The 27,359-nt window shown below is 35.7% G+C and overlaps 2 protein-coding genes and 1 long non-coding RNA gene across 5 annotated transcripts in view; all 3 read right to left on the bottom strand.

Annotated features, from left to right (window-relative positions):
* Positions 1-2,921: 2,921 nt before the first annotated feature.
* On the bottom strand, positions 2,922-10,400 carry LOC111796910 (TMV resistance protein N-like). Of its 3 annotated transcripts, XM_023679708.1 has the most exons (5): positions 9,812-10,400; positions 8,332-9,403; positions 7,956-8,231; positions 7,284-7,474; positions 5,261-6,740 (listed from the first exon to the last, which is right to left on the bottom strand). In XM_023679708.1, the coding sequence occupies exons 1-5, from the start codon at positions 10,291-10,293 to the stop codon at positions 5,387-5,389; spliced, it is 3,375 nt and encodes a 1,124-aa protein (XP_023535476.1). In that variant the 5' UTR covers positions 10,294-10,400; the 3' UTR covers positions 5,261-5,386. The 3 variants fall into 3 exon arrangements, with proteins under 3 accessions (XP_023535477.1, XP_023535476.1, XP_023535478.1); XM_023679709.1 differs by lacking the exons at positions 5,261-6,740; positions 7,284-7,474 and adding an exon at positions 2,922-3,165; XM_023679710.1 differs by lacking the exon at positions 7,284-7,474 and having other exon boundaries at positions 5,560-5,643; positions 9,812-10,398.
* A 4,589-nt stretch (positions 10,401-14,989) lies between these two features.
* LOC111796944 lies at positions 14,990-16,096 on the bottom strand. The gene is made up of 2 exons (XR_002815445.1): positions 15,935-16,096; positions 14,990-15,323 (listed from the first exon to the last, which is right to left on the bottom strand). It is a non-coding gene; the product is annotated as an uncharacterized LOC111796944 (long non-coding RNA).
* Positions 16,097-26,596: 10,500 nt separating this feature from the next.
* LOC111796792 (disease resistance-like protein CSA1) overlaps positions 26,597-27,359 on the bottom strand; it is a 1,172-nt gene continuing 409 nt past the window's right edge. Inside the window, exons 2-3 of the mRNA XM_023679550.1 lie at positions 26,941-27,291; positions 26,597-26,730 (exon numbers count right to left, since the gene is read on the bottom strand). Of these exons, the coding sequence (XP_023535318.1) occupies positions 26,597-26,730; positions 26,941-27,291 (485 nt within the window). The remainder of the gene's footprint in view (positions 26,731-26,940; positions 27,292-27,359) is intronic.

Genomic DNA, 27,359 nt, shown 5'->3' with positions numbered 1-27,359 from the left:
TACTTTGTTCGAGGGGAGGATTGTTGGGAAGGAGTCCCACGTTGGCTAATTTAGGAAATGATCATGAGTTTATAATTAAGGAATACATCTCCATTGGTACGAGGACTTTTGGGGAAGCAAACCAAAACCATAAGAGCTTATGCACTCAAAAGTGGACAATATCATACCATTGTGGAGATCCGTGATTCTAAACATGGTATTAGAGCCATGCTCTTAACTTAGCCATGTCCATAAAATCCTCAAATGTCAAACAAAGAAGTTGTGAGTCTCAAAGGTGTAGTCAAAAGTGACTCAAGTGTAGAACAAATGGGGCGTACTTTGTTCAAGTTCTCTAGAGGAGTCGAGCCTCGATGAATGGGAGACTATTCGAGGGCTTCATAGGCCTCAGGAGAGGCTCTATAGTGTTTCTTTGTTCGAGGGGAGGATTGTTGAGTGGGAGTCGCACATTGACTAATTTAGGGAATGATCATGAAATTTATAAAGTAAGGAATACGTCTCTATTGGTATGAGGCCTTTTGAGAAAGCCCAAAACAAAGCCTTGAGAGCTTATGCTTCCAAGCTCTCAAAGTGAACAATATCATACCATTGTAAAGATCCGTGATTCATAACATATATATAGTTTTGAATAAGAGTGGGCGGTGAAGACTCGTGGTAATCTGATGAAAATATGGAGCTTGGAAATGAATGGTGAAATATCAGGTGGTTTCTTGTGGTTTCTTGTCTAAAGAGGATTACATTTCTAGCATATTCCTCATACTTGTAATTAGAAATGCTTTTCCTATAGTAGAAACAGGAGGGCTATGCTCGTTGTGGAATTACAAAGGAAATCTCGAGCTCATGTTGATCGTGAGTTCAAGATGCTTGTTCATGGGCATGGGCAGAACCTTTTGAAAAGCTGGGAAGTGAGATACATCTTTATTATTATTATTTTTTTTGTGAATACATTGAAATGTAACGATAAGCATGTGCGTGTTTTGTTCCCGAGTGGCTGCTACCGCCCATGGGTCGGGATGGAGAAGTCTTTCCTTCAATCCTTGTCGGGGAGAGAATTTTCTCTATTATTATTTTTATAAAAAATAATCATTTTAAAAAAACTTTTTAATGTATATTTTTTATTTTTGAATAGAAACTGTTAATGGTTTGTTGATCCAATCATTGTTTACCCAAGTAAAACAAAATATAAAATTAATAAATTAATGGGTGAATCAATAGTTATGGTTATGCAACCAAAAAACAATGAATCCAAAGGTCAAAAACATCATTTGTTTTTTACAAAAATCAAACAAATGAAAAAGAAATATTTAAACAAATGAAATCAAGATGTTAAATTTTAGAAATATTTTTTAAATTTTAAATCAAAATTTATAAAACAAAAAGAAATAGTTCATATATATATATATATTTGAATTTAGCTAAAAATGTTAAAATATCATCACTAACTCAAGACGGTCAATTATAAGAGTTCTTTGTCTATAAATATAACTAGATACGTTGGAAAAATGATTGAGGTACTTAAAAAAAAAAAAAACATTTTGGTACTTTAAGAATAAATGATTTGTTATTTTAAGAATAAATGATTAGATATTTAGTAAATTATCTAGTCCCTCTATTTTAAGAATAAATGATTAGATATTTAGTAAATTATGTGGTCGCTCCTCTAAATACCCTCCACTCTACTAAGGTTTTCATACCAAGAAATTACAAGTACACCATAGTGTAGTAGTTTTTATAGATGGTTGAGAGTGTTTCCCACAAAGAGTTGTGTTCAACAATCTGGTATCTGAGCGAAGTTGGTGTAGGTTGTTTGATCTCCTGAAATTCTTACTATGCTATGTGGTTGCAACTCTATCTGATCTTCCACATCAATTTTTGAGATTATTAGTGGGTGAGTTTCTTTGTATCATGAGTAATCCATGACTCTGTAAGTTTTGAGTCGAAAAAGACTTATTTGGTATTATTGAGGTATAACCAATGTGATGGGTGATTTCCAAATCGTTGGAGAAATTAAGAAACTCAACAACAACAATTACAACACGTGGGCAACATGCATGATATCCTATCTGCTAAGATGATACCTTTGGGAGGCCGTTGGTGGGAATGAAACTGAGGAGGATTCTAATGGCACCTTGCGTAAATGGAGAATCAAAACAGACAAAATAATGTTTGTCTTGAAGACCACAACTGCAGAAGAGATGTTCGAACACATTTGGGATGACAAGACACCGAAAGAAGCATGAGACACGTTGGTGATGCTGGTCTCAAAGAAGAACGATACGAGACTACAACTTTTAGAGAATGAGTTGTTATCAATTTCATAACATGACATGCCTATTGCTTAGTACTTCGATAGGGTCAAGTTGATCTATTGGGAGATTATTAAACTAGATCCGAAGTTTGTTATTGGAGAAACTCGAATGAAGAGAGGATCATTATCCATGGATTGCGACGGAATATAGAAATTTCGTTATTGATGTATAAGGATGACATGCTCAACCATCATTTGTAAAGTTTGAAAATTTGTTAGCGAGCCAAAAGGACATAACTAAGCAAATGGGAGATATCACATTAAAGTTTGAAGAAGAAGCACTCTATACAAGTGAAAGTCGGAGTAACAATAAGTCATTTACCAAACGTGGATACATTAATGGTGACAAAGGAAGAAGTCACCAAGGAACTGCACAACCTTGAAGAGCTTAGAAGAACGACAACAAGAGTTCTCAAGGAAATAGATTTGAAGGTATTTGCTACAATGGTGGGAAGAGGGGCCACATGTCTAGGGATTGTTGGTCAAGGAAAAAGTCTGTCGAAAGTAATGTGACAACCTCCAAAAAAAGAGATGGAGGATGAATGAGATGTAGAGACACTATGTTCCATAAAAAAAAGATAAGCTAGCACTCATGACGATGATGAGAGAGCATTTTGGTTACGAAGATGACTGGATCATTGATTCAGAATGTTCAAACCACCTGGCTGATGATCAGAGTGATGTAATGGAAGTAGGGTGGTTCTCAGAGAAGGAAGTATTACAAGACTTGGACAACATTGAAAAAATTCTTCCACAAAAGATGGGAGAGCAAACCGTACATATTTGCTCAAGTGTTGATGTGCCAAAAGATCCAAGTGACATTGATGTTGGTAGACAAGAAGTGACTCAACCAAGCGAACCTAGTGAAAAGGAAATAACACCTCAACAACTTAGACAGTAAGAAAGAATCCAAAAATCAAATCCAAAGTATGTCAATACAACTATTATAGAAGACAAAGTTGAAGAACTAGAGACTTATGAAGAAGCATCACAAAATATTGCTTGGCAGAAGGCAATGGAGGATGAATTTATAGCATTGGAGCAAAATCAAATATGTGAAATTGTGCCAAGACTAGAAGATGTCAAACCCATCTTTTGCAAACCCATCTTTTGCAAGTGGATTTACAAAATAAAGCATCCCCAAGATGAATTGACCGAGAGGTACAAGACTCAACTTGTAGTTTAAGGGTTTTCTCAACAGTATGGACTAGACTATGATTAGTCTAATGGCGAAAATCACTATCGTACATGTTGATCCAGCACTTGCATTAAGTAAAGATTAAAAATTATGGCAGATGGATGTGAAGAATGATTTCTTGCATAGAGAATGAGATCAGGAGATCTACCTGAACCAACTAAAGAGATTTGAAAATGGAGTTGAAGTCATTAGTCGTTACATGCAAAATTCGAAGAAGCCTAATTTAAATGCGACTGTCGACTCGACAGATCTTGCGATATGTCAAAGCTAGCTTGATACCATGATGCTGACTATGTAGAATATCACGATACCCAAAGATCAAGTACTGGGTATGTGTTCAAGCTTGGTTCGGGAACAATTTCTTGGTGTAACAAAAGACAACCAACATTATCATTGTCAACAACAGAAGCAGAGTATAGAGCAGCGACTGGAGCAACTCAAGAAAGTACAAACTAAAACTCTTAATAGAGGAGTTATACTAGAAAGTTAACTATCGGGTATCACTTCATTGTGACAACCAATCTGTGGTTTATCTAGCAGAAAATTTGAGAGGTTCTGCTAGAACAAAGCATGTAGAGGTGCATTACCATTTTATTAGAGAACATCTTGAAGGAAGAATACGAATGACCAAGTGGCAAACTTGTTTACAAGATGACTGAATACTGACAAATATGAGGGCTTTCGTTGTCAGCTCAACATAGATACTCTGCTTATGTTTGATCTCGTTGTCTATGTATTTTAGGAAAACAATTTAGGTATTTTAGGAAGAAGATTTTGATATCTTAGGAATAAATGATTAGATGTTTTAGAAATAAATTATCTAGTTTATTCTATAAATACCCTCCACCCTGCAACGTTTTCATCCCAAGAAATTCAAAGTACAATAGAGTGTAGAAGTTTCTATAGAGTGTCTTATAATCTATTCTCGATTGATCTTAATAAAGATTGCGAATGTTTCCCACAAAGAGCTGTGTTCAACCAAAGAAATTTCAATTAAAACACTTCGACAAAAGTGGTGTAAACTTTTGCATAAACATGAATTCGTTCTCCATTTTGGACGTTGAAGTTATGGATTTGGTCTCTTTGTGCATGATTCAAGTATTTTTTTTTTCAATTTTCGATTCAAACATCGGAATTATTTATAGGGGAATTATATAGTACAACAACTTTTGGGGAACTTTTTTTTGAAAAATATAAAAAAGAATAGTTACGACCTAAAGGTAGCGAAATTCCTTGTCGGGTAAGCTTCGACCCGCACGAAAGGCGTAACGATTTGGACACTGTCTCAGAGAGAGCCTCGGTGAAATAGGCATGTCTGTGAAGATGCGGACTACCTGCACCTAGACAGAAAGACCCTATGAAGCTTCACTATTCCCTAAGCTTGGCTTTGGGCCTTTCCTGCGCAACTTAGGTGGACGGCGAACAAGGCTCCTTCCGAGGGGCTCGAAAAGAAAAACATGGAATGTATTGGTATGATCAAATAATCTAACTAACTCANTTTTTTTTTTTTTTTTAAATTTAGGTTGGATTGAATGTTTGGAAAACTCGAAAAATTTGGGTTAATTGGAAAGTTGATCATTTTTTTGTTTAAGTCAACCTAACCAGCTCAAAAATAGGGTTACAACCCAAGGTAACAAATATTAGTGATGAGTTATGACTTATGAGTATTTGATATTTGAGTTTTATGAAATTTTAATAATTAATGTAACATATATCGAAGATAAGAAAATGATATTACACTTATAACACGACACACATGATAACCTTCGTTTAGTTGAAAAGGAAATCTAAATCACGTCACACTTATATCATTCACGATATTGATGGAGAAGAAAATGATATTACAAAGGGTTAAACATATGATAGCCATGGTAAATAATCTATCAATACTTCAATAGTGACTTCATTCTGTTCTTTACAATAATATACGAAGCATACCTTTTCATGGCTTCACTCTCTTCTTCCATATTTATCAAACCAACTCCACACTTTTTTAATTCGACATTTGGGATAACAGTTTGATTGTAATTAAATTGGAGCACGAATCGAAACTCAATCTCTTTACAGTTGCGAATCTTTCTTGTCAGAGTCGTAGTTCGAGGCAAGACGAACATCCAAATATGGTCTAACTTCTTCATCCCTGAAACATTGAATGCACCAACAATAAGATCTCCATTGTTCAAATTTGGGTCGTTATGGTCTTTTCCAGTCACCGATGCAAAAATAATGAAGGGAACATCGATGATGTCTTTTTTGTTGCTCGGTCCACAAATGACACAGAGTGCAAAGCGAACCATGTTGGCGTTTGGTGCATCATGATCCCACTCGACGCATATCGAAGATCCCATTTTTTTCGTTGTGAACCAATCGGGGATCTCGCACCCGGGAACCAAAATGTTGAAGGGTCCTTTTCGAAAGAGCATCTTTTGCATCCAAGAAGTGATCAATTTATGGAGCTCTTTGTTGTCAACCCATTGGAAGCAATTCATAAGATTCATTTCTATCATGAAATATGAATGGTCAACTTTTGAAATGTCTAGAAAATCTTTCAATGAAATGCAGCCCTTTGACATCAACCTTAAGATCCTTGGTGGTAGCTTTGGGAAATGAAGAAGCTTTTCGCACTCGTTTACGTTCAATCTTTTCAAGTTATGGAGTCGAGAAATGCTTGTAGGAAGATGAGAGAAATTATTTCGAGACAAATTCAGATGCACCAACGACACCAAACACTCGATCCCTTCCGGGACTTCCTCAAGCTTGCAATCACTCAAATTTAGCCTTGTAAGAGAATACAAACCGGCCAGTGATGGTATCCCAAAAATGCCACTTGTTGGAGCTTTGCATAACCAAAGAATAATCTTTCGAAAGATATTGTCTCCGTCGTCCGTTCTTCGTGTCGTTCGTCTCACGTCGAACTCCACCGTTTCGACGTCGCCCCGCTTTCGTTTTCTATTTCCAAGCTTCGAACATCCCGAAAGATTTAAGCTTTTGAGAGATGTGATCTTATCCAACGCATTTGAAATGTTGATAAGATTTTTACAATTGGTTAAGCTCAGCACCGTTAGGTGATCTAAGATGGCTATTGATGAAGGTAGGCTTGATATGGAGGTTCCATCCAAATGGAGTTCGAGTAATATACTTGTGTTGCCTGAAAATTCTGGGATCTTCTTAAGCTTTGAACAGCCATTGAGAATCAAAATTTCAAGAGCTTTGATGTTAATTTGGGGTGGAAAATTGGTGAGATTGATGCAATCTTTCAAACTCAAAAAAGTGAGTTTTTTTGCAGTGAAAATTGTTGGATGAATATTGACCAAACTTATACAACCTTCAAGCTCTAATCTTGTGAGATTTGGAATAGTTTCGAAGTTTGGAGTTTTGAATAACTTCCGTGAATGATTGAGTTTGATATACTTTAGCTCCTCCAAATGCTGTCAAAGAGTAAAGATTGATATCAATTTAACTAAACCCACCGCTAGAAGATTTGTTTTAGGCTTTGCCTTTCAAGCTTCCCCTCAACGTTTTTAAAATACGTCGGTTAGGGAGAGATTTCCACACTCTTATAAAGGGTGTTTCATTCTCCTTCTCAACCGATGTGGGATCTACAATCCACCTCCCTTCGAGGTCCAGCGTTCTTACTGGCACACCGCCTTGTGTCTACCCTTTTCGAGGAACAGCCTCTTCGTTGGCATATTGCCCGGTGTCTGGCTCTGATACCATTTGTAATGGCTCACACCCACTACTAACAGATATTATCCTCTTTGGGATTTCTNTGGAAAATTGGTGAGATTGATGCAATCTTTCAAACTCAAAAAAGTGAGTTTTTTTGCAGTGAAAATTGTTGGATGAATATTGACCAAACTTATACAACCTTCAAGCTCTAATCTTGTGAGATTTGGAATAGTTTCGAAGTTTGGAGTTTTGAATAACTTCCGTGAATGATTGAGTTTGATATACTTTAGCTCCTCCAAATGCTGTCAAAGAGTAAAGATTGATATCAATTTAACTAAACCCACCGCTAGAAGATTTGTTTTAGGCTTTGCCTTTCAAGCTTCCCCTCAACGTTTTTAAAATACGTCGGTTAGGGAGAGATTTCCACACTCTTATAAAGGGTGTTTCATTCTCCTTCTCAACCGATGTGGGATCTACAATCCACCTCCCTTCGAGGTCCAGCGTTCTTACTGGCACACCGCCTTGTGTCTACCCTTTTCGAGGAACAGCCTCTTCGTTGGCATATTGCCCGGTGTCTGGCTCTGATACCATTTGTAATGGCTCACACCCACTACTAACAGATATTATCCTCTTTGGGATTTCTTTTTCGGGCTTCCTCTCAAGGTTTTTAAAACGCGTCTGCTAGGAGAGGTTTTCATACCCTTATAAAAGGTATTTTGTTTTTCTCTTCAACCGATGTGAAATCTCAAAATATATATAATACATATTATATAAGATTGTTACCTTTTCTCCATGCCAAAATTGCTTCAAATTGCTGTGGCACATGTGAAGCTTAATAAGCTTACATTCTTCAGAATTCAATAGCAAAATCTCCAAGGGATATCCTTTCCACTTCAAATATCTTAACTCACTTGGAATGCAATATTCCAACTCATTTTTCAGCCTCACATTGTGAAAATTAAGCAGCCTTAGTTGGTGCATTCTTGAGAACGAAATTGGAAACTCCATAACGTTTCTTGTCGACTTGAACAATATGCTTTCGACCGATGCTTCTCCGACCTGAATTCACAAAATACTAAATCAAGTTAATGATTTTTTAATGTTTTGAAAAATTTAGAAAGTAAACCCTAGACCCTAAACCGATGACAATATATCTTACCATGCTTTTAATATCTTTCTGGCGCCATAATCGATCTTGAACAGGTTTATGACGAACAATTTTCCGACCCATTTCTTGCAATAAATCATGCATCATCAATTTATTGTGATACGAGAGAGTTAAGAGAGATTTTTGAATGAGAAGTTCAACCCTTATTTTGGCATGGAAACCACAACCATTTAGAATCTCTTCTACAAGCTCTTTTCTCTTCCCTTTGAAGAAGCAAGCAACGTCTAGAAATATCTCTTTCTCCCACTCATCCAACCCATCATAACTCACTTTAAGACACTTAAAAACTTTGTCATGAATATTCCCACCTCCTTTAAGCTCCTCTATCACATACTTCCACACCTTCAAATCTTTGTTTCTTAGAGATGATCCCAATAATTTGAGTGCAAGAGGGTGGCCTCCCACAATCTTGACAATGTTCTTGGAGTGTTCTAAGCAATCTTGTTTTGGACAAGCACTCAAATTAAGGAGTTGAAGGGCTTCCTCGTTTGTAAGTTCTACCATTTTGAACATTCTTTTCACTTCAAACTCGTTTGAAAGTAAATCTGCATTTCTTGTTGTGATGATGATTCTACTGCCATTTCCAAAAGAGTTTTTGTTTGGAATCAATCCCATGATTTGGTCTGAACAATTCACGTCATCTAGGACAAGAAGAATCTTTTTTTGAAACACCGCTTGGTTTATCATAGCAATGCCTTCTTCAACGTCTCCAATGTCTTTGTTTTCAATTGAAAACATCCTTGAAAGGAGTTGGCTTTGTAAATATGGAAGACCAGAGGTTTCAAATTTCTCTTGAACGTTGGAGACGAAGCAATGAGCTTCGAATTTGTCGCGAATTCGCTCGTAACAAACCCTAGCTAATGTCGTCTTACCAATGCCACCCATTCCATGAATTCCTATCCATATCACATCCTCATCTGAGTTCGAGTTCAAAAGAGAAGAAAGTTTGGTTAGTTTAGAATTGATTCCAACTAGTTGGTGTTCTTGAGTGACTCTCAAGGTCGGTTTGATTCTCTTCCATAGAACCGTCGTGATTTCTTCGATGACCTTTGATTCATGTGTCCTAAGCCCAAGAGAATGGAGCACAAGTAAATAAGTAGTGTTATAGTAAATCATAATATACATTGATTAGTAATTATGGCTAATCAATAAGTGAGTATAGCTTAACCGTAATTAACATGTACTACCTATCTTCACATCTTGATTCAAATCTTCCCATCCCATTTATTATTAAAAAAAAAAATGACACCATCATATAAAAATAGGAGTCTGATTTAGTTGGATTAAAAAAAATCTTTTAGACCAACTGGAAATGACACTATCATGAACTTGCTTAAACATAAACTTTACCAACTATCCACCATACTTAACCTTTGTTAAATTAAAAAAAAAAAAAAAATTATATTTATAGGAAGAATATCAATTATAATTAATGAAGAAGACACCAAAAAAGGATGAAATTGTTTGTTACCCAGGTTCCAAAAGCCAAGCCTTGAGGTTGGCGAGGTTGGTAAGAAGGTGCCTCCATTTTTGGATGTTGGGGTTATGTTCTCCAAATCTGAGTTCGTGTTTAGCAAAAGACTCTGCAAATGTTCCTGTCTGGTTCCGAACATGAGAAGGATCCACTTTATAAAAGATTGGCAAAACGGTCATCCCAAGCCGGTGGTGGCATTCAAAGATCTTACTCAGCTCCTCAAGGCACCACCTCGAAGAAGCGTAGTTTTCTGAAACCACAATGAGCGCGATTCTGGACGCTTCAATGGCGGCCGACAGATCGGTAGAAATGTCTTTGCCTTCTTCGATCTCGTCTTCGTCTCTGAAGGTGGAGATTCCTTTGTGTATTAAGGCTTTGTAGAGACGGTCTGTGAAGCCAAAACGGGTGTCTTCGCCTCTGAAGCTCAAGAACACATTGAATTTCCATTTACCAGTTGAAGAACCAGAAGAAAGCATCATGGGTTTGGTCTGATCTGATCTGAACAGCCTTCAAACCAAATGTGTGGTGTGTGAGACTTCTATCTAAAGGGCCTTTAATAATTCAACTCGCTTTCCCTTCCCTACTTGTCCTTGTTTCATTTATGAGGAAAGTATTAAAAGAGNAAAAAAAAAAAAAAAAAAAAAAAAAAAAAAAAAAAAAAAAAACAACTACCTTATTCAAGTTCCATGGTCTTTAATGTAATATGGTCGTCAAACGTATAAGAGTGTCTTGTCTTTACCTAAAATATAAAAGTAACAGTGTTTTGTAATGACTCTACTATTCGGGTTACAGAATGCACACATATAATATAAATGAGACTTATCATTTAAAATGTATTATCTTAGGCGACTTTCCAATCTGGGTCATCGAATGTGTATTTACTATTCTACACATGACCTAGACGTGCGAATATGGACCCAAAATGCGGTTTGTACACCTCCTGGGCCTGGTCAGGCTAGCGTCTCTGACACCACATCATTGATTCTCCAAAAGGAGATCCTAGATTAACCAAGATTTTAGATCAACTTACGGCAAAACCATCCGACAATTTCTCTAAATCATCTAACGATAGATTGTTATGCCAAGGGCGACTATGCGTGCCATGAAGGACAACATAATTTGTAATAAGATGTATCAGAATTTGAAAGAACATTTTTTGTGGCGTGGCATGAAGGACATAACATAATTTGTAATTAAGTGTTTATTTGTCGGTAGGTCAAGGCATCTAGATAAAGAATGGGAGGAGTAATGCAACCCTTAAGCATGATAAAATGGAAATGAGAGAATATAGTTATGGATTTATAGTAGGACTACCCATTCAAGGAATATACTATGATACGAGTAATTGTAGATGGGTTGACCAAGTCAGCACATTTCGAGTCGGGTACAACCACCTTTAAAATGGACAATAGGGTACAACTGTGAAAAATAGTTAGGCTACATGGAATTCTAGTGTAGTGGTTGTAGCATTTGGAACCCAAAAATAGTTAGAATTTCGAATATACATCTAGGCACCGTATAAATGTGTAGTGGTTGTAGCCGTTCAAAGGAAGTGTCACCCTCGTACCATAAATATTGAATGCGGAAGACTTCATTTAAATTCCATAAAACATAACATTTATCTTAAAACACAGCCATGGACTTGCGTGTTTCGAAAACATCTTTAAAACGACACAACAAAAGACTAAATAAAAATAAATAAGCGTTTAAGTTAAAAACATCCTATTCTAGCCTAAGTCTAAGAAAATAAATACCACTATCCTATGCATGTGCCATGGTCTCGGGTTGCGATGCCGTCGTCAGCTGTACAGGAATGCCTTGCCTTAACCTGAAAAATGTAGTAGCACATGACTTGAGTATATAAAGAAATACTCAGTAAGTGACCACACTATTGGGGTTAAATGCAACAATCACATGCAAATGAGATGATAGGACCTATCTTTCAATCTGTCTTCCTACGGTGCTGTTCTAACGAGTAAATTTGGATGTGTACCATATACACTACACACAACCCATACATGCGAGTATGGGCTCACCAGTCAGTTCGCACACCGTTGGGCCACTTTCCTTATTCGGCGAGCATACTCTGGAAGCTCCTTAGGCCGGACACCCGTTAGAACTAGTCACCGTCACGGCAGCGCTATGCAAACATAACGATCGTTGTCCTGCTATTGGATGTACGCGTCCGTACCCTCGTGATGGAATAGGGGTATCCCCCAAATGCATGAGCACACATAATGCATGAGGTCCCCAATATTTCTACTTTTATCATTAGTGAATATAACCCCGCTATCATCTATCATGCTTAACATGTCATTTCTAATTTTCAGTCTACGTATCATACATAATCCTAACGGGGTTACATTTCATTTCATTTGTCGTGATATCATGTCATTCATAACATGCTGTATACATACAATTTAGAAAACATAACATAACGCTCCATGCTTTTAACATGTCATTTCATAACGTGCAATTCATACAACAATTACCTCAATGGTTATGTTTTACCTTGCATGGAATGTGAATGTAAATGATGTATTGATGATGATTTACTTTACTGAGGTTGTTACTGTGAATGAGTAGCTATAATTTTAGAAAGCTACTAAATGTTAGTGTATGCGTGAAAATGATTTTGCTAAGCAAGATCATATGTTTTAGTTAGACGTCTCGAACATAGATCAACTACACAGAGTTATGAACATAGAGATGGGAAGGAAGTGTTGAAATATCATCACTAGCCCAATAGAGTCAAGCCCAATAATTGTACTAGCCCAATAGAGTCAAGCCCAATAATTGTACGAGCCCATCATATATTTATTTTAGTAGAGATTTAGGAAAAATACTCGAGATGGAGAAAGAGATCTAGATATTTTAGGAAAAAGATTCAGATTTGTTAGGTCTAGATTTAGATTTGTTAGGTCTAGATTGCGTATGCTATAGTATAAATACCCCTCCACCCTACCTAGGTTATTCATCCAAGAAATCCAAAAACAATAAAAAGCAGAAGTATTCTACAGAGTGTCTTGTATTCTCTTCTCGATTGGTGTTAATAAAGAGTGCGAGTGTTTCCCACAGTGAGTTGTGTTCAACAGGAAGGTACCGTATACTAAAGAGTAAGTAGTTTCATATGAAATAAAAATGACTCAGGAAGCTTGATAGATATAAATAACTTATAGTATACTATAGATATTAAAAGTGGTAGTATCAAAAGTATGTAAATATGAAATTAAAGTATCAGTATAGAAAAACAAAAAGTAAGTGATTTGGGCTTACCACTTGGAAAAAAAAAATTTAGTTAAGATTATAAAAGTTTAAATCATTGTATACTTAAATTGATTGGTGAATGACATAATTGTCTTTAATGGGAGTTTTGTAAGTAGTGAGATGTAGAAAACTTTCCTGCCTTAATACGAATTGAANAAGTATCCTCTCCAATATGCCACAACAAATGCTAAGACTCAATAAAAAAAACTGCACGTATGAAAACTATGAGGTGATTTAAAAGTATTGAGCCACAGTTTGGATGAGGTGTTACTATCATGATCAAAATGTTAGAGGCATATGGAGAGGGACTAGAGGTTGTCAAGATACCTTAAATTTAAGAAAACAGGATTTAAAATGGACTTGGGTGAGGGATACACGAGGATTACAGGGAGGACATGGTCTCTAAATCAACTAGAAGTTTAGAGTAATCCTCCTTATGGTCGAATAATTTGATTAGGTCAAAATAGCTAGAGTATTTTTAGGTATTTAGTTTAAATATTTTACTTTATAATATATGTTTCTCAAATTTGTGGGGAGTTTCTATTTATGGTTATTTGTAAAATTTGTAAAGCTATAAAAACTATTCAATAATATCATCGCTTCAAATTTAATTGTTTATGTTTGTGACTTAGTTATGTCAAAACCTAACAATTGGTATCACATCCGCAATTTTTTAGTGATCAAATAGAGAGAGTATGAGTGAAGACAAAACTTTAGTGAAGATTCCTCGTGAAGATTCCTCACATTTCGATGGTCACTATGATCATTGGAGTGAGCTGATGGGAAATTTGCTTAGAGCAAAGGGTCTATGGAGTGTGGTGGAGATTGGTTTCTGAGAACCAGAGGAACGATGATCATTGGAGTGAGCTTATAGGAAATTTACTTAGAGCAAAGGGTATATGGAGTGTGGTGGAGATTGGTTTCTCAGAACCAGAGGAATGAATAATGCCAACTGAGGCACAAAAGGGCCACTTTGATGATGCTAGACTCAAAGATCACCAAGTGAAAAATTACCTCTTCCAGGCAATTGATGGTACTGTCTTTGAAAAAATCTTGGATTGTCGCACAACCAAGATTGTTTGGGATTCAGTAAAGCGAAAATTTGGTGGACACCAAAAAAAATGAAGAAATCTCCTCTTAATGCATTAAGGGAGAATTTGAGATCCTATGGATGAAGAAGGATGAAAGTATTACTTCACAGATTATTTTGCAAGAGTGATGATAATCTCCCAGATGAGAAGCAATGGAGAGGATATGCCAGACAAGAAAATTGTAGAAAAAATTCTGCTTACCCTGACTGAAAAATTTACTTATGTTGTAATATCCATTGAAGAATCCAAAGATAGTGATAGCATATCTATTGATGAATTACAAAGTTCTTTAGTGGTGCATGAACAAAAATTTCGAAGATCCAACATTAATGGAGAAGAGCAAGATCTAAAAGTCGAAAGACCAACGAAAATAAGTAATAGAGGAAGAGGAACTTACAGGGGCAGAGGACGCGGAAGAGGAAGATCAGCTTTGAACAAAGCAACCGTTGAATGTTATAGGTGCCATGACTTTGGTAATTTTCAATATAAATGTCCAAAGATGAACAAGGAATTGAATTATGCAGAGCATGAAATGTTGTTAATGGCTCATATGGAAAGACATGAAGCAAAAAGGAAAAAAGGAGTGATGCTTGATTCTTAGATTCTAGTTGCTCAAAATCATGTGTGTAAGTGAAGGTATGTTTTCAAGCATAGACAAGACATTTTCCCACATTATCGGACTTGGAAATAATACAAGTATGAAAGTTATGGGAAAGAGTGCAGTGAAATTAACTTTGCATGGTGTTCGTTGCACTATTAGTAATGTGTATTGGGTACCTGAACTAAAAAATAATCTCTAGAGTGTTGGACAACTACAAGAAAAATGAGTAGGAGTGTTGTTTAAAGATGGTGTATGTAGCATTTATCATCCACAAAAAGGAAAAATAGCAGAGTCAATTATGAGCGCAAATCGACTGTTTATTTTGCGTACTGAAGCATCTACCACAACAAATGAAGAAAGATGGTTCTAAGTTTCAAATACGGACCAGTCAACACTTTGGCACCATCGTTATGGTCATCTCAGCTACAAAGGCTTGTGCACCTTGAAACACAAACACATGGTGAAAGGTCTGTCGCAAATTGTAGCTCCAAACGCCACCTGTGAGGCATGTATGAAAGACAAGCAACATCATTGTAGCTCCAAACGCCACCTGTGAGGCATGTATGAAAGACAAGCAACATCGTACTTGATTTCCAAAAATGGGTAAATGGAGAGCAACGAAAAAATTGGACTGGGGAAAATATTGAAATTGATAAGAACACCGAAGGAGGAGAATTCACATAGGATAGATTTTGGTCTGTTTTTACAGTAAATCAAATTCTTTTTGCTTGGTAGTCAGTTTACAAGAAATTAAGTTAGAATCAAATTTTCTTTGGTTTATCCAATATTTTATAAGATCAAGTAATAATCCGATCTCATTTTCCTCAATCTAATTAATTAAATTTTTGCTAAAGTTATAAGAAATAAGTTAGAATTTGACCATTCTACCAAATTTGTAGTCAAACAATTCATTAAAATTGGCCAATAAAATGAAAATGTGTGAAAATCTATTTACTGAAAATAATTACAGATAGGGAAGATTGAGAAAAGATTTAGAGAACATAATTTAAAAATAAAAACCGAAATGGCAAGAAACTCATTAAATTTTGTCAGTAATAATATATCTCCTACAACAGTAATAATAGAAAATAAGATATGAAAATAGCAGTATATAGAACATTTCAAGAGAGTTCAAACTTGAAACTGATGTTATGGGCTCACATAGATTAACTTAGGTTGATGGTCTGGGAAGCCGCTACGGGCGTCTTCACCTCTGAAGCTCGAGAACACATTAAACTTCTATTTACCAGTTAAACCAGAAGAAGAAGAAAGCATCATGGGTTTGGTCCGATCTGCTCAGCCTTCAAACCAAATGTGTGGTGTGTGAGACTTGTTTCTAAAGGGGCTTTCATAATTCAACTAGCGTTCCCTTCCCTTACCTACTTGTCCTTGTTTCATTTATGGGGAGAAAAAAGATAAAGTACATTAAAATAAAATCGAGAAAAGTATTCAAAGCGCAATGACCGACACTACCTAAAGTCAACAAAAAATAAATACAACTCCCTTAGGTAGGTTTCATGGTTTTTAATACATTGTCGTCGTCAACCGTACAAGGGTGTCTTGTTTTTACCTGAAATATAAAAGTAGTACATGACTTGAGTATTTCAAGAAATACTCCGTAATTGACCCCACTATTGAGATTACACAATGGACACATATAATATGAATGAGACTTATCATTTAAAACCGTATTCTCTTAGGCAACTTTCCAATCTAGGTCATCGAATGTGTATTTACTATTCTACACACGACCTAGACGTGCGAATATGGTCCCAAAAGGTGGTTTGTACACCTCCTGGGCCTCATACTGGTCGGGCTAGCGTCTCTGACACCAGATCATTGATTCTCCAAAAGGAGATCCTAGATTAATCAATATTTTAGATCAACTTACAGCAAAACCAACCGACAGTTTCTCTAAATCATCTAATGGTGGATTGTTATGCTAAAGGCGATTATGCGTGCCAACGATGGAAGAGCTAAAAAAATGAGATATTAATCGAAGCACATAACTCCCCGTTTGTTATGTATTCAGGTGACAATAAGATGTATCAGGATTTGAAAGAACATTTTTTGTGGTGTAGCATGAAGGACATAACATAATTGGTAAGTAAGTGTCCTATTTGCAAGTATGTCAAGGCATCTAGATAAAGAATGGCTGGAATAATGCAACCCTTAAGCATGACAGAGTAAACATGGGAGAATATAGTTATGGATTTTATAGTAGGATTATCCACGACATGTAAGGGATATGGGTAATTGTAGACATGTTGACCAAGTCAGCACATTTTCTATCAGGTACAACCACCTTTACCATGGACAATAGGGTACAATTATACATGAGGACAATAGTTAGGTGGCATGGAATTCTAACCGGTAGTGGTTGTAGCATTTGGAACCTAGAAATAGGTTAGAATTTCGAATATACATTAAGGCACCGTATGAATGTGTAGTGGTTGTAGCAGTTCAAAGGAAGTGTCACTTTCGTCGTTCGTAGAAGAAATTGCGAGAAGAAACGGTTGCCAAAAAACAGATCTGAGAGGGAGAAAGAAAGCCAACGAGATTCGGGTGAAGGAGAAGGATCCACGACCCATGCTTGTGACCCGCTTCGGCCCAACCCAGAAGCGTACGACCCACAACCAAATAGCCCAGACCACAGGAGGGAAGCCTAATCTGCGTGTCGACCTGAGACTCGGGCCTCGATTTGAGTGTTGTCCCGCATCTTCAGCGCCGCATGTAACCTGCTTTCTACCGTGGTTCTTCTCGACTCAGCTCAGTGTCTTAGCGGCTCAGTCAGCTCAACTTCTCAGCTCGATGAGTTTGGCTCCTCGGCTTTCTCCGTCTCGACTTGGCGGCTTAGTGACTTTGACTTCTCAACTTAGGCGTCTTGGTATACAAACTTTATACCATTAAGTTTTCGACTCTTCTGAAGCCATTTTTGACCTTATAGTGATTCGGTCAAACTCGACCTATTTCACTCTTAAAGAACCTAGTGGTTCGGTCAAACTCGACCGACTTCACTCTTAACGAACCTCTTGAAAATTTAAATAATTTTTTTTTTTACTCTTTCCACGAATGAGGGTTCAACTACTATATCACTCTTTCTTACAAGTTCAAGATCAAACTCAATTTTTAAAACTCAGGATCAAACCGTGTTGAAATTTTGAATAACACTACAACTATATTTAAGAGCAGATTTCTAAACTTGAGAACTCACAACTTTACTCCTACTTGCACTAGACTAGAGAAGATAAATATGCCTCATAATCCTACATATTATAGGTAACCCTCCAACACTTAAGCCTAGAGAGTCTTTTTATACATAGATTGACATTACAAGCAATCTTAGTCACTATCACAATGTTCTCTCTCCATATGATTCCGTGTACGCGGATCTTTTCCTTAATATTAAAGAGTCATAGACTAAATCACAACTTAAACATTTTAAGATTTTAAAGAAACTATTATACTTACACGAGTTCTTTTATTGCTTCCGAAGTAATAAAAAAAAAAAAAAACATTTCCTGATATACGATACTTGTAAAATTAATTTAAATATAGAAATTAATTTAAGTATCGAATCTCTAAATCTATATAAGAATTAGTGTATCAGGTGAATATCAAATATTTATCTTCATACATAAAATTAAAATTTCTCATTAGTCATAGATACTTTAAGAAAACTTTTAGTTTTCTAATGGATGATCATACCACTTTCTAACTAAATGTATATTAGATGTTAAGTCTCTTCTATGCATTAATTGTCTCTTACAAAAGACAATAATAACCACGTGCTTCCAACATTTGAGGTTTCTTATGATAATCTTTCTTTAACTTCATATTAAAATGATAAATTATCTGTTTGCATCAAATATTTGACAACAATTTTGTAAATATAAGATGTCGGAGCTGAAGTTAACATTTGTCCTTAAATCTATCGTGTTATTTCAAATCAATCATTTATAGAATTGGTTAGATAGTTAATTTTTTTTTATTTATTTTTTATTTTAGATTAGTATGTCATCTACCTAAAATATGAGAAAAATACACTAAGAATTAAGATTTTGTTTTTTTGTCTCCATGAGACTATTATAATTTATTCAAAATCATAGGTTTTAATACTTCTATCAAACCTTCTATTCATAAATCTAAGGGTTAAATTCATTTAAAAAAAATGTACTTTTTGTAACGATCCGAAAATTTCTATTTAATTTAAGGTCGCTACTGTATAAATATCATAAACATGAACGCGGAAATACTCTATTTAAACTTTCATAAAACATAACCCTTAGCTTAAAACATAGTCATGCACTTACGTGTTTTGAAAACACCTTTAAAACGACACAACAAAAAAACTAAATAAAATAAATAAACGTTAAATTAAAAACATCCTATTCTAGCCTAAGATTAAGAAAATAAATGCGATTACCCTATGCATGTGTCATGGTCTCGAGTTGTGATGTCGTCGTTAGCCGTACAGGAATGTCTTGCCTTAACTTGAAATAGAGGTAGTACGTGACTTAAGTATTTTAAGAAATACTCAGTAAGTGACCCCACTATTGGGGTTAAATGCAAGAACATGCGAATGGAATGACAGGACCTATCATATCAGTCTATTTTTCCTACCATACTATCTTAATGGGCAGCTTGGATATGTACCATATACTCTACACACAGCCCATACGTACGAGTATGGGCTCACCAGATAGTTTGCACACCGCTGGACCCCTTTTCTTGTCGGACGAGCCTGCTCTGATAGCTCTTCTTTTGCTGACACCCATTAAAATTAGTAACCGTCACGGCAGCATTATGTAAAACATAATGATATTTCGCCTGCCTAGTGGATGTACGCATCCGTACCCTCGTGACGGAATAGGGGTATCCTCCAATGCATGAGCTCACATAATGCATGAAGTCCCAACATTTTCCATTTTCATTATCATTTAATACAACCCCACTAGCGTTTTGTACATATCATATCGTTCTTTGTATCATTTCACATATCGTTCATCATTCATATCATATCATATCGTTTCTCATTCTTCAATTCTTATATCATATATAATTCTAACGGGGTTATATTTCATGCCATTTATCGTGATTTCATGTCATTCATATCATGCTGTATACACACAATTTAGGAGACATAATATAACGGTCCATGTTTTTAACATAACATTTCATCATATACATATCATACCATAACATATTGCATCACAATATATCATCTCATAAACATGTCAATTTATCACATATCTCGTACCCTAACATATTTCATATCATATAACAACAATATATATATATATATGTCATTCACATGTCGTATAATAATCATATCATATCATATCGTAAATACTTCGTGGTCATATCATTCCCTAACTTATCATAGTCTTAACGTTCTTATACCTATCACAGTCATGTCGTTGCATAAACGTACCTTAGTCATATCATCACATGAACGTATCCTAATGCTATCGTTCTATCCATCTATCACACACCTATCCCTTTCTACCCATGACTTAACTCTATTCTTTTATCAATCTCTCATATTCATAGCACTTCGGTACATAACCTAACCTTAACATTTCATGAACATATCTCACTCCTATCATTACATTTCCTTTGTTCCAAAAAGCTCTCTCTCCTCAAGTTTTTCCTTTGGCTCTTGTACTTGTTTTGACATAATATAATTCCGATCGTCGGTCAAATCCTCATCGGTCAACCCAACAAAGCATACTGTTCCATGACCTCACTCTCTTCTTCCATATTTATCAAACCAACTCCACACTTTTTTATTTCGACACTTTTTTGTAAATGTGGATGAGAAATGAAACTCAATTTCTTTACCTGTACTGATTCACCGACACAGAGTGCAATGACGCAATATCTACCACTCAAAAGTGTGCATGGATATGAAAATATTATTACTCAACGAAAGAATAGAGATTTAAGAATCAGAAAAAGAATTGGGATCCAATGTTCAACCTTCATTCATATTCAACCTTTAAATAGGATACAAGATACTAAATAATATATAACAAGAAAATATAAACTAACTAAATCCTGATAATAAAATAAAATATACTACTATTCAAATTCAACTGATTACGATATCTAAGATATATTTTCTAACTAATATATTCGGGAAGATTACGAATATCATATATTCTATAACTAATTCAAACTAAAATAAGTTGCACTAAATTCTGACATGCAAATCAACCCGTGTTCGCATTCGGTGCGTCATTGTCCCACTTGACGCATATCGAAGATCCTATTTTTGTGGTCGTAAACCAATCTGGAATCTCGCTCCCAAGAACTAGGATGCTGAATTGTCGCTTTTCGAAGAACATCTTGTGCATCCAAGAAGTGATCAATTTATGGTGTTGGATGATGAAAGTCTCACATCGGCTAATTTAGGGAATGATCATGGGTTTATAAGCGAGGAATACTAACTCCATTGGTATGAGGCATTTTGGGAAGCCCAAAACAAAGCCATGAGAGCTTATGCTCAAACTGGACCATATCATACCATTTTGGAGAGTCGTGTTTGTCTACCTATGGAACCATATGGAACCATTTGTTGTCAGCCCATTAGTAACAGTTCTGAAGATTCACCTTTAAGATCGGAACTGAAACAAATTCAGATATTCCAACGTCCCTTCAATCCCTTCTGGGACTTCCTCAAGCTTGCAATCAATTAGTCCCACAAGCTTGCAATCAATCAAATTTAGCCTTGTAACAAATCTTTCTAAAGATATTGTCTCCACCGTTTCGACGTCGCCCTGCTTTCCTTTTCTATTTCCGAGCTTTGAACGTCAAAAACATGTCATCTTATCCAAGTCATTTGAAATGTCGATAAGCTTTTTGAACTTGCTTATGATCACCCATGCTAGACGATCCAAGCTTGCTATTGATAAAGGTACCCTTGATAGGGAGGTGCGATCCAAATTGAGTTTCAGAAATCTATTTTTGTTGACGGAAAATTCTGGGATCTTCTCCACCTTTGAACACCCAGAGAGAATCAAAACTTCAAGAGCCTTGATGTTAATTTGGAGTGGAAGATTGGTGAGATTGATGCAATCTTTCAAATTCAAAAAAGTGAGCTTTTCTGCATTGAAAATTGTTGGATGAATATTGACCAAATTTGTGCAACCTACAAGCTCTAACCTACAAGCTCTAATCTTGTGAGATTTGGAATAGTTTCGAAGTTTGGAGTTTTGGACAACTTCTTAGAATGTTGAGTTTGATTTACTTCAGCTTCTCGAAATACTGTCGAAGAGTAAAGATTGATATCAATTGAACACAAGAACAACATTTATGAATACACATATAGTATGAGATTGATACCTTTTCTCCATGCCAAAATTGCTTCAAATTGATGTGGCACACGTGAAGCACAATAAGCTTATATTCTTCAGAATTGAACAGCAAAACCTCCGAGGGATATCCTTTCCACTTCAAATATCTCAACTCACTTGGAATGTAATATTCCAACTCATTTTTCAGCCTCACATTCTGAAAATTAAGCAGCCATAGTTGATGCATTCTTGAGAACGAAATTGGAAACTCCACAATGTTTCTTGTCGACTTGAGTAATATGCTTTCGACCGATGATTCTCTAACCTGAATTCACATAATACCAAATCAAGTAAATGATTTTTCAATGTTTTTAAGAATTTAGAAAGTCACTCCAAATAGACCGACAATATATCTTACCATGCTTTTAATCTCCTTCTGACGCCATAGTCGATCTTGAATAGGATTATGGCGAACAATTTTCCGACCCATTTCTTGCAATAAATCATGCATCCTCACTTTATTGTCACAAGAGAGAGTTAAAAGAGATTTTTGAATGAAACGATCAACCCTTGTTTTGGCATGGAAACCACAATCATGTAGAATCTCTTCTACAAGCTCTTTTCTTTTCCTTCTCCCACTCATCCAACCCATCATAACTCACTTTAAGACACTTGAATGTCTTAAAAACTTTGTCATGAATATTCCCACCTTCTTTAAGCTCTTCTATCATCTTCTATCATGTACTTCCACACACTCAAATCTTTGTTTCTCAGATTTTAAATTAGAGAACAAACAAAAAGTAAGGATGCATGTCTAGAAATTAATGTTAAAACAAATAAAAAGTAATTTATCATTCTTTTGTATCATCATCATTTTAAATTATAGAACAACACAACAATAATGATCAACAAAGAGTAAAAGGAGAAACATAAAAAGAAAAGGAAAAGAAACCTGCTCATAAGCGGAGAAGAAGATCAGGAAAATTATCCCCACATAATTTCTTTAAATCATTTCTACTGAGAAATTATGACAAGACAATAATTGCATCCTTACCGATGATGATGAAGTAAGGTCTTCTGTATTGAGTAGTTTTGCAAGTTTAAAGTCCCCTGTGCAGAAATTTAAGATATTAGAAGAAATAACTAGTAAAGAAATTTCATCCGGTAAAAAATGGAAGCCATCGTACCAAGCCGGACATAATTGCTCTTTGCAAGAAAGATATTGGAACACTAGAATAGAAGAAAATTTGAAAAAACAAAAAAAATCAAGAACCATTAATGAGACTTATAAGTGCAAAGTTGGGTATGTTAATACATTATAGGTACCTTAAGATCTTTTTGTAGCACCTGATTGGAGTGCAGATAAACTACAGCTCATCTAGCAACAACTATGCCAACCATTTGCAAACTTTCTGAGATAAAAAAAAATTGACAATCAGAAAAAGATAATCACGGTTACGAACTTACTTACTCAAGAAAGTATGTTCCTCTGACATTTTCTATCAATTCAGATCTGCTCAACAAAAGAAAACACGGCATAGGATTATGCTTGAGTTTTCTTCCCATCCCTTTGTCCCCTTCACTACATCTGGAAAACTAGTTTATCGATTCAATCCATATTGAACTTCCACAAAATGTTCTAACTTTTGTTCTTCACCTAGTTATAATTCTTTGGAGGGAAAATTGAAAGACATTGTTATAAAGGTTGCATATTTTTTTTATTCAATCTAAAAATAAACAACCATTGAAGGTCATAAATGAAGCAAACTCCAAAAGGATGGAAAATTTAAATAAACATCACTTACATGTCTCCACCTTCACAGTAGCAAGTTACAATGCATATATAATCCCCCTACACAAACGGCCTTTTTACTAGAACAGTGAGTGTAACAACTATGAGAAGGAGAAAAGGAAGAAAGGAAATAGAAGGCTTTGTAGCCTCATGAATAGGTGTAGTTTCATTTTGATACTAATCACCGACAACACGCTTTCTAGGGGGCACCATGTGCTTCCACTCCTCAGTGTTATCGCTTTAATCATGCATGCATTCCGAGTTTAGTTCAATGTGTTTGTCTAGATTAAGCATATTTAAACTCCAATTAATCAATCTAATCATACAAACAAATTGCTCCCCAAATGCCCCCAAATGCCTGAAATTTAGGGGTATGAATAAATAATTGATATAACTAAATAATGAGGTCTTTTAAAATGAAATGGTTCAGTAAGAATGATCGGAGGAAATAGTACATTCAATAGTTTCAGTTCATCCTCTTATTCTACCATAATATTAGAGCATCACTCAAGTAGCAGAAAATGAAAGCGAGAAAGATGACAAATTAGACCAATTAAGAGAAACAAAGTGTTTAAATTTGTCAAAAGTATAGCTTTAGAACTTCAATTAGTAAGGATAATATGCTGATATATTGAAACAAACATAGGAAAAACCATGCCCACAAAATTGGAAGATCTACTAAAGTATAACTCACAAAGTTGAAACAGAGCCTTAGCTCCCCAAGTTGGTGCCAGGAGTGAAACAAATTCTACCAGGAAAATAAACAACAACAAAATGTGAGAATTACACCTCTGAATTTAACTAAATCTCTTAAATTAATCAAAATGCTAGAAATCAAAAGCATCGTCTCCAAAACTGAATATACAAATTAATTGAGAAAATGAAGGGGCCAAAACAGAGAGAACCAAACATCAAAACATAGAGAAACGAACAAAAAGGAATAAGTATCCATCCAAATGTTTAAGAAATGAGAAACCTGGATGCAAATCCACTCTGCTCATTCTCGTTTTAAAATGTATGGTATTATGTACTCCTCCTTCAGGGCACAAATATTGAACTATGCTCAATAGATTAAACACACATGTGAATGCTAACCTAGATTAAGAGCTTTTTCATTTAGCCCAGATCAGCAGACATTGACATTAAGAGCTTTTTCATTTAGCCCAGATCAGCAGACATTGGCATGAGGATAGAGCAAAGACGAAGTTGTCATCCGGGACAAAAATGGAATACAAAAGGAAGAAAAAGATGAAATACATGGGTTATAACTCTAAATCAGTAGATTATGGCAAAATGGAGCACAAGGGGAAGAGAGGAAATTGAGAGAAAAAAAAAAAATCTAGCCTCTCCTGTAAATTAGGGCAAAACGAAAGGGAAGAAGAGAGAGAGTAAATAAAGAGCTCACTATTTTAAAAAATATATCTAGCTTTTCTTTTTATTTATTTTGTGTCGGCCTTTTTTTATAGCATGTTTTAGTAAATGCTATCTTCAAAAGCTATAGAAAGGTTTGTAAGAGAGTTTAAACCAGCTAGGGATGGGATCCCTAAAATGCCACTGGAGGTTTGTATAACGATAGAAAATTTCTTTTCTGAAGTCCCTTCTTCTTCGTTCGATTACTCTCACGTCAAGCTCTGCCGTTTCAACGTCGCCCCACTTTTGTTTTCGATTTTCGAGGATTGAACATCCCGAAACATCTAAGCTTTTGAGAGATGTCATCTTATCCAAGGCATTTGAAATGTAGAAAAGATTTTTGCAGTTGGTTAAACTCAACCTTGTTAGGTGATCCAAGCTTGCTACTGAGGAAGGTAGGCAAAATATGGAGGTGCCATCCAAATAGAGTTCCAATAATATATTTGTGTTGCCTGAAAATTATGGAATCTTCTTCAGCTTTGAACACCGGATAGAATCAAAACTTGAAGAGCCTCAATGTTAATTTTGGTTGGAAAATTGGTGAGATTGATGCAATCTTTCAAACTCAAAAAAGTGAGTTTTTTTGCGGTGAAAATTGTTGGATGAATGTTGACCAAATTTGTGCAACCTTCAAGCTCCAATCTTGTGAGATTTGGAATAGTTTCAAAGTTTGGAGTTTTGGACAACTTTTGTGAATGATTGAGTTTGATATACTTCAGCTTCTCCAAATGCTGTCAAAGAGTAAAGATTGATATCAATTCAACACAAGAACAACATTTATGGGTACACATATAGTATGAGATTGTTACCTTTTCTCCATGCCAAAATTACTTCAAATTGCTGTGGCACATGTGAAGCACAATAAGCTTATATTCTTCAGAATTCAATACCAAAATCTCCAAGGAATATCCTTTCCACTTCAAATATCTCAACTCACTTGGAATGCAATAATCACATTCATTTTTCAGCCTCACATTCTGAAAATTAAGCAGCCTTAGCTGGTGCATTCTTGAGAACGAAATTGAAAACTCCACAACGATTTTTGTCGACTTGAATAATATGCTTTCGACCGATGCTTCTTTAACCTGAATTCACATCACACCAAATCAAGTTAATGATTTTTCAATGTTTTTAAGAATTTAGAAAGTCACACCAAACAGACTGACAATATATCTTACCATGCTTTTAATATCCTTCTGACGCCATAGTCGATCTTGAATAAGTTTATGACAAACAATTTTTTGATCCATTCTTTGCAATAAATCATGCATCGTCAATTTATTGTCACAAGAGAGAGTTAACAGAGATTTTTGAATGAGACGATCAACCCTTATTTTGGCATGGAAAACCACAATTATGTAGAATCTCTTCTACAATCTCTTTTCTCTTCCCCATGAAAAAGCAAGCAACGTCTAGAAATATCTCGTTCTCCCACTCATCCAACCTATCATAACTTACTTTAAGATACTTAAAAACTTTGTCATGAATATTCCCACTTCTCTTCTATCATGTACTTCCACACACTCAAATCTTGACAATGTTGTTGGAGTGTTCTAAGCAATCTGGTTTTGGACATGCACTCAAATTAAGGAGTTGAAGGGATTCTTCGTTGGTAAGTTCTTCCAATTCAAACATTCTTTCCCCTTCGAACTCGTCTCAAAGTAAACCTGCATTTCTTGTTGTGATGATGATTCTGCTGCCATTTCTAAAAGAGTCTTTGTTTGGAATCAATCCCATGATTTGGTCTGAACAATTCACATCATCTAGGACAAGAAGAATCTTTTTTCGAAAAACCGCTTGGTTTATCATAGCAATACCTTCATGAACATCCCCTATGTCGCTATTTTCAATTGAAAACATTCTTGAAAGGAGTTCACTTTGTAAATATGGAAGACTAGAGGTTTCAAATTTCTCTCGAATGTTGGAGATGAAGCAATGAGCTTCGAATTTGTCGTGAATTCGTTCGTAACAAACCCTAGCTATTGTCGTCTTACCAATGCCACCCATTCCATGAATTCCTACCGAGATCACATCCTCATCCGAGTTCAGGTTCAAAAGAGAAGAAAGTTTGGTTAGTTTAGGATTG

Source organism: Cucurbita pepo, chromosome LG06 (assembly GCF_002806865.2).
Source record: "Cucurbita pepo subsp. pepo cultivar mu-cu-16 chromosome LG06, ASM280686v2, whole genome shotgun sequence".
Lineage (NCBI taxonomy): Eukaryota > Viridiplantae > Streptophyta > Magnoliopsida > Cucurbitales > Cucurbitaceae > Cucurbita > Cucurbita pepo.
This window is presented reverse-complemented; position numbering and strand designations above follow the sequence as displayed.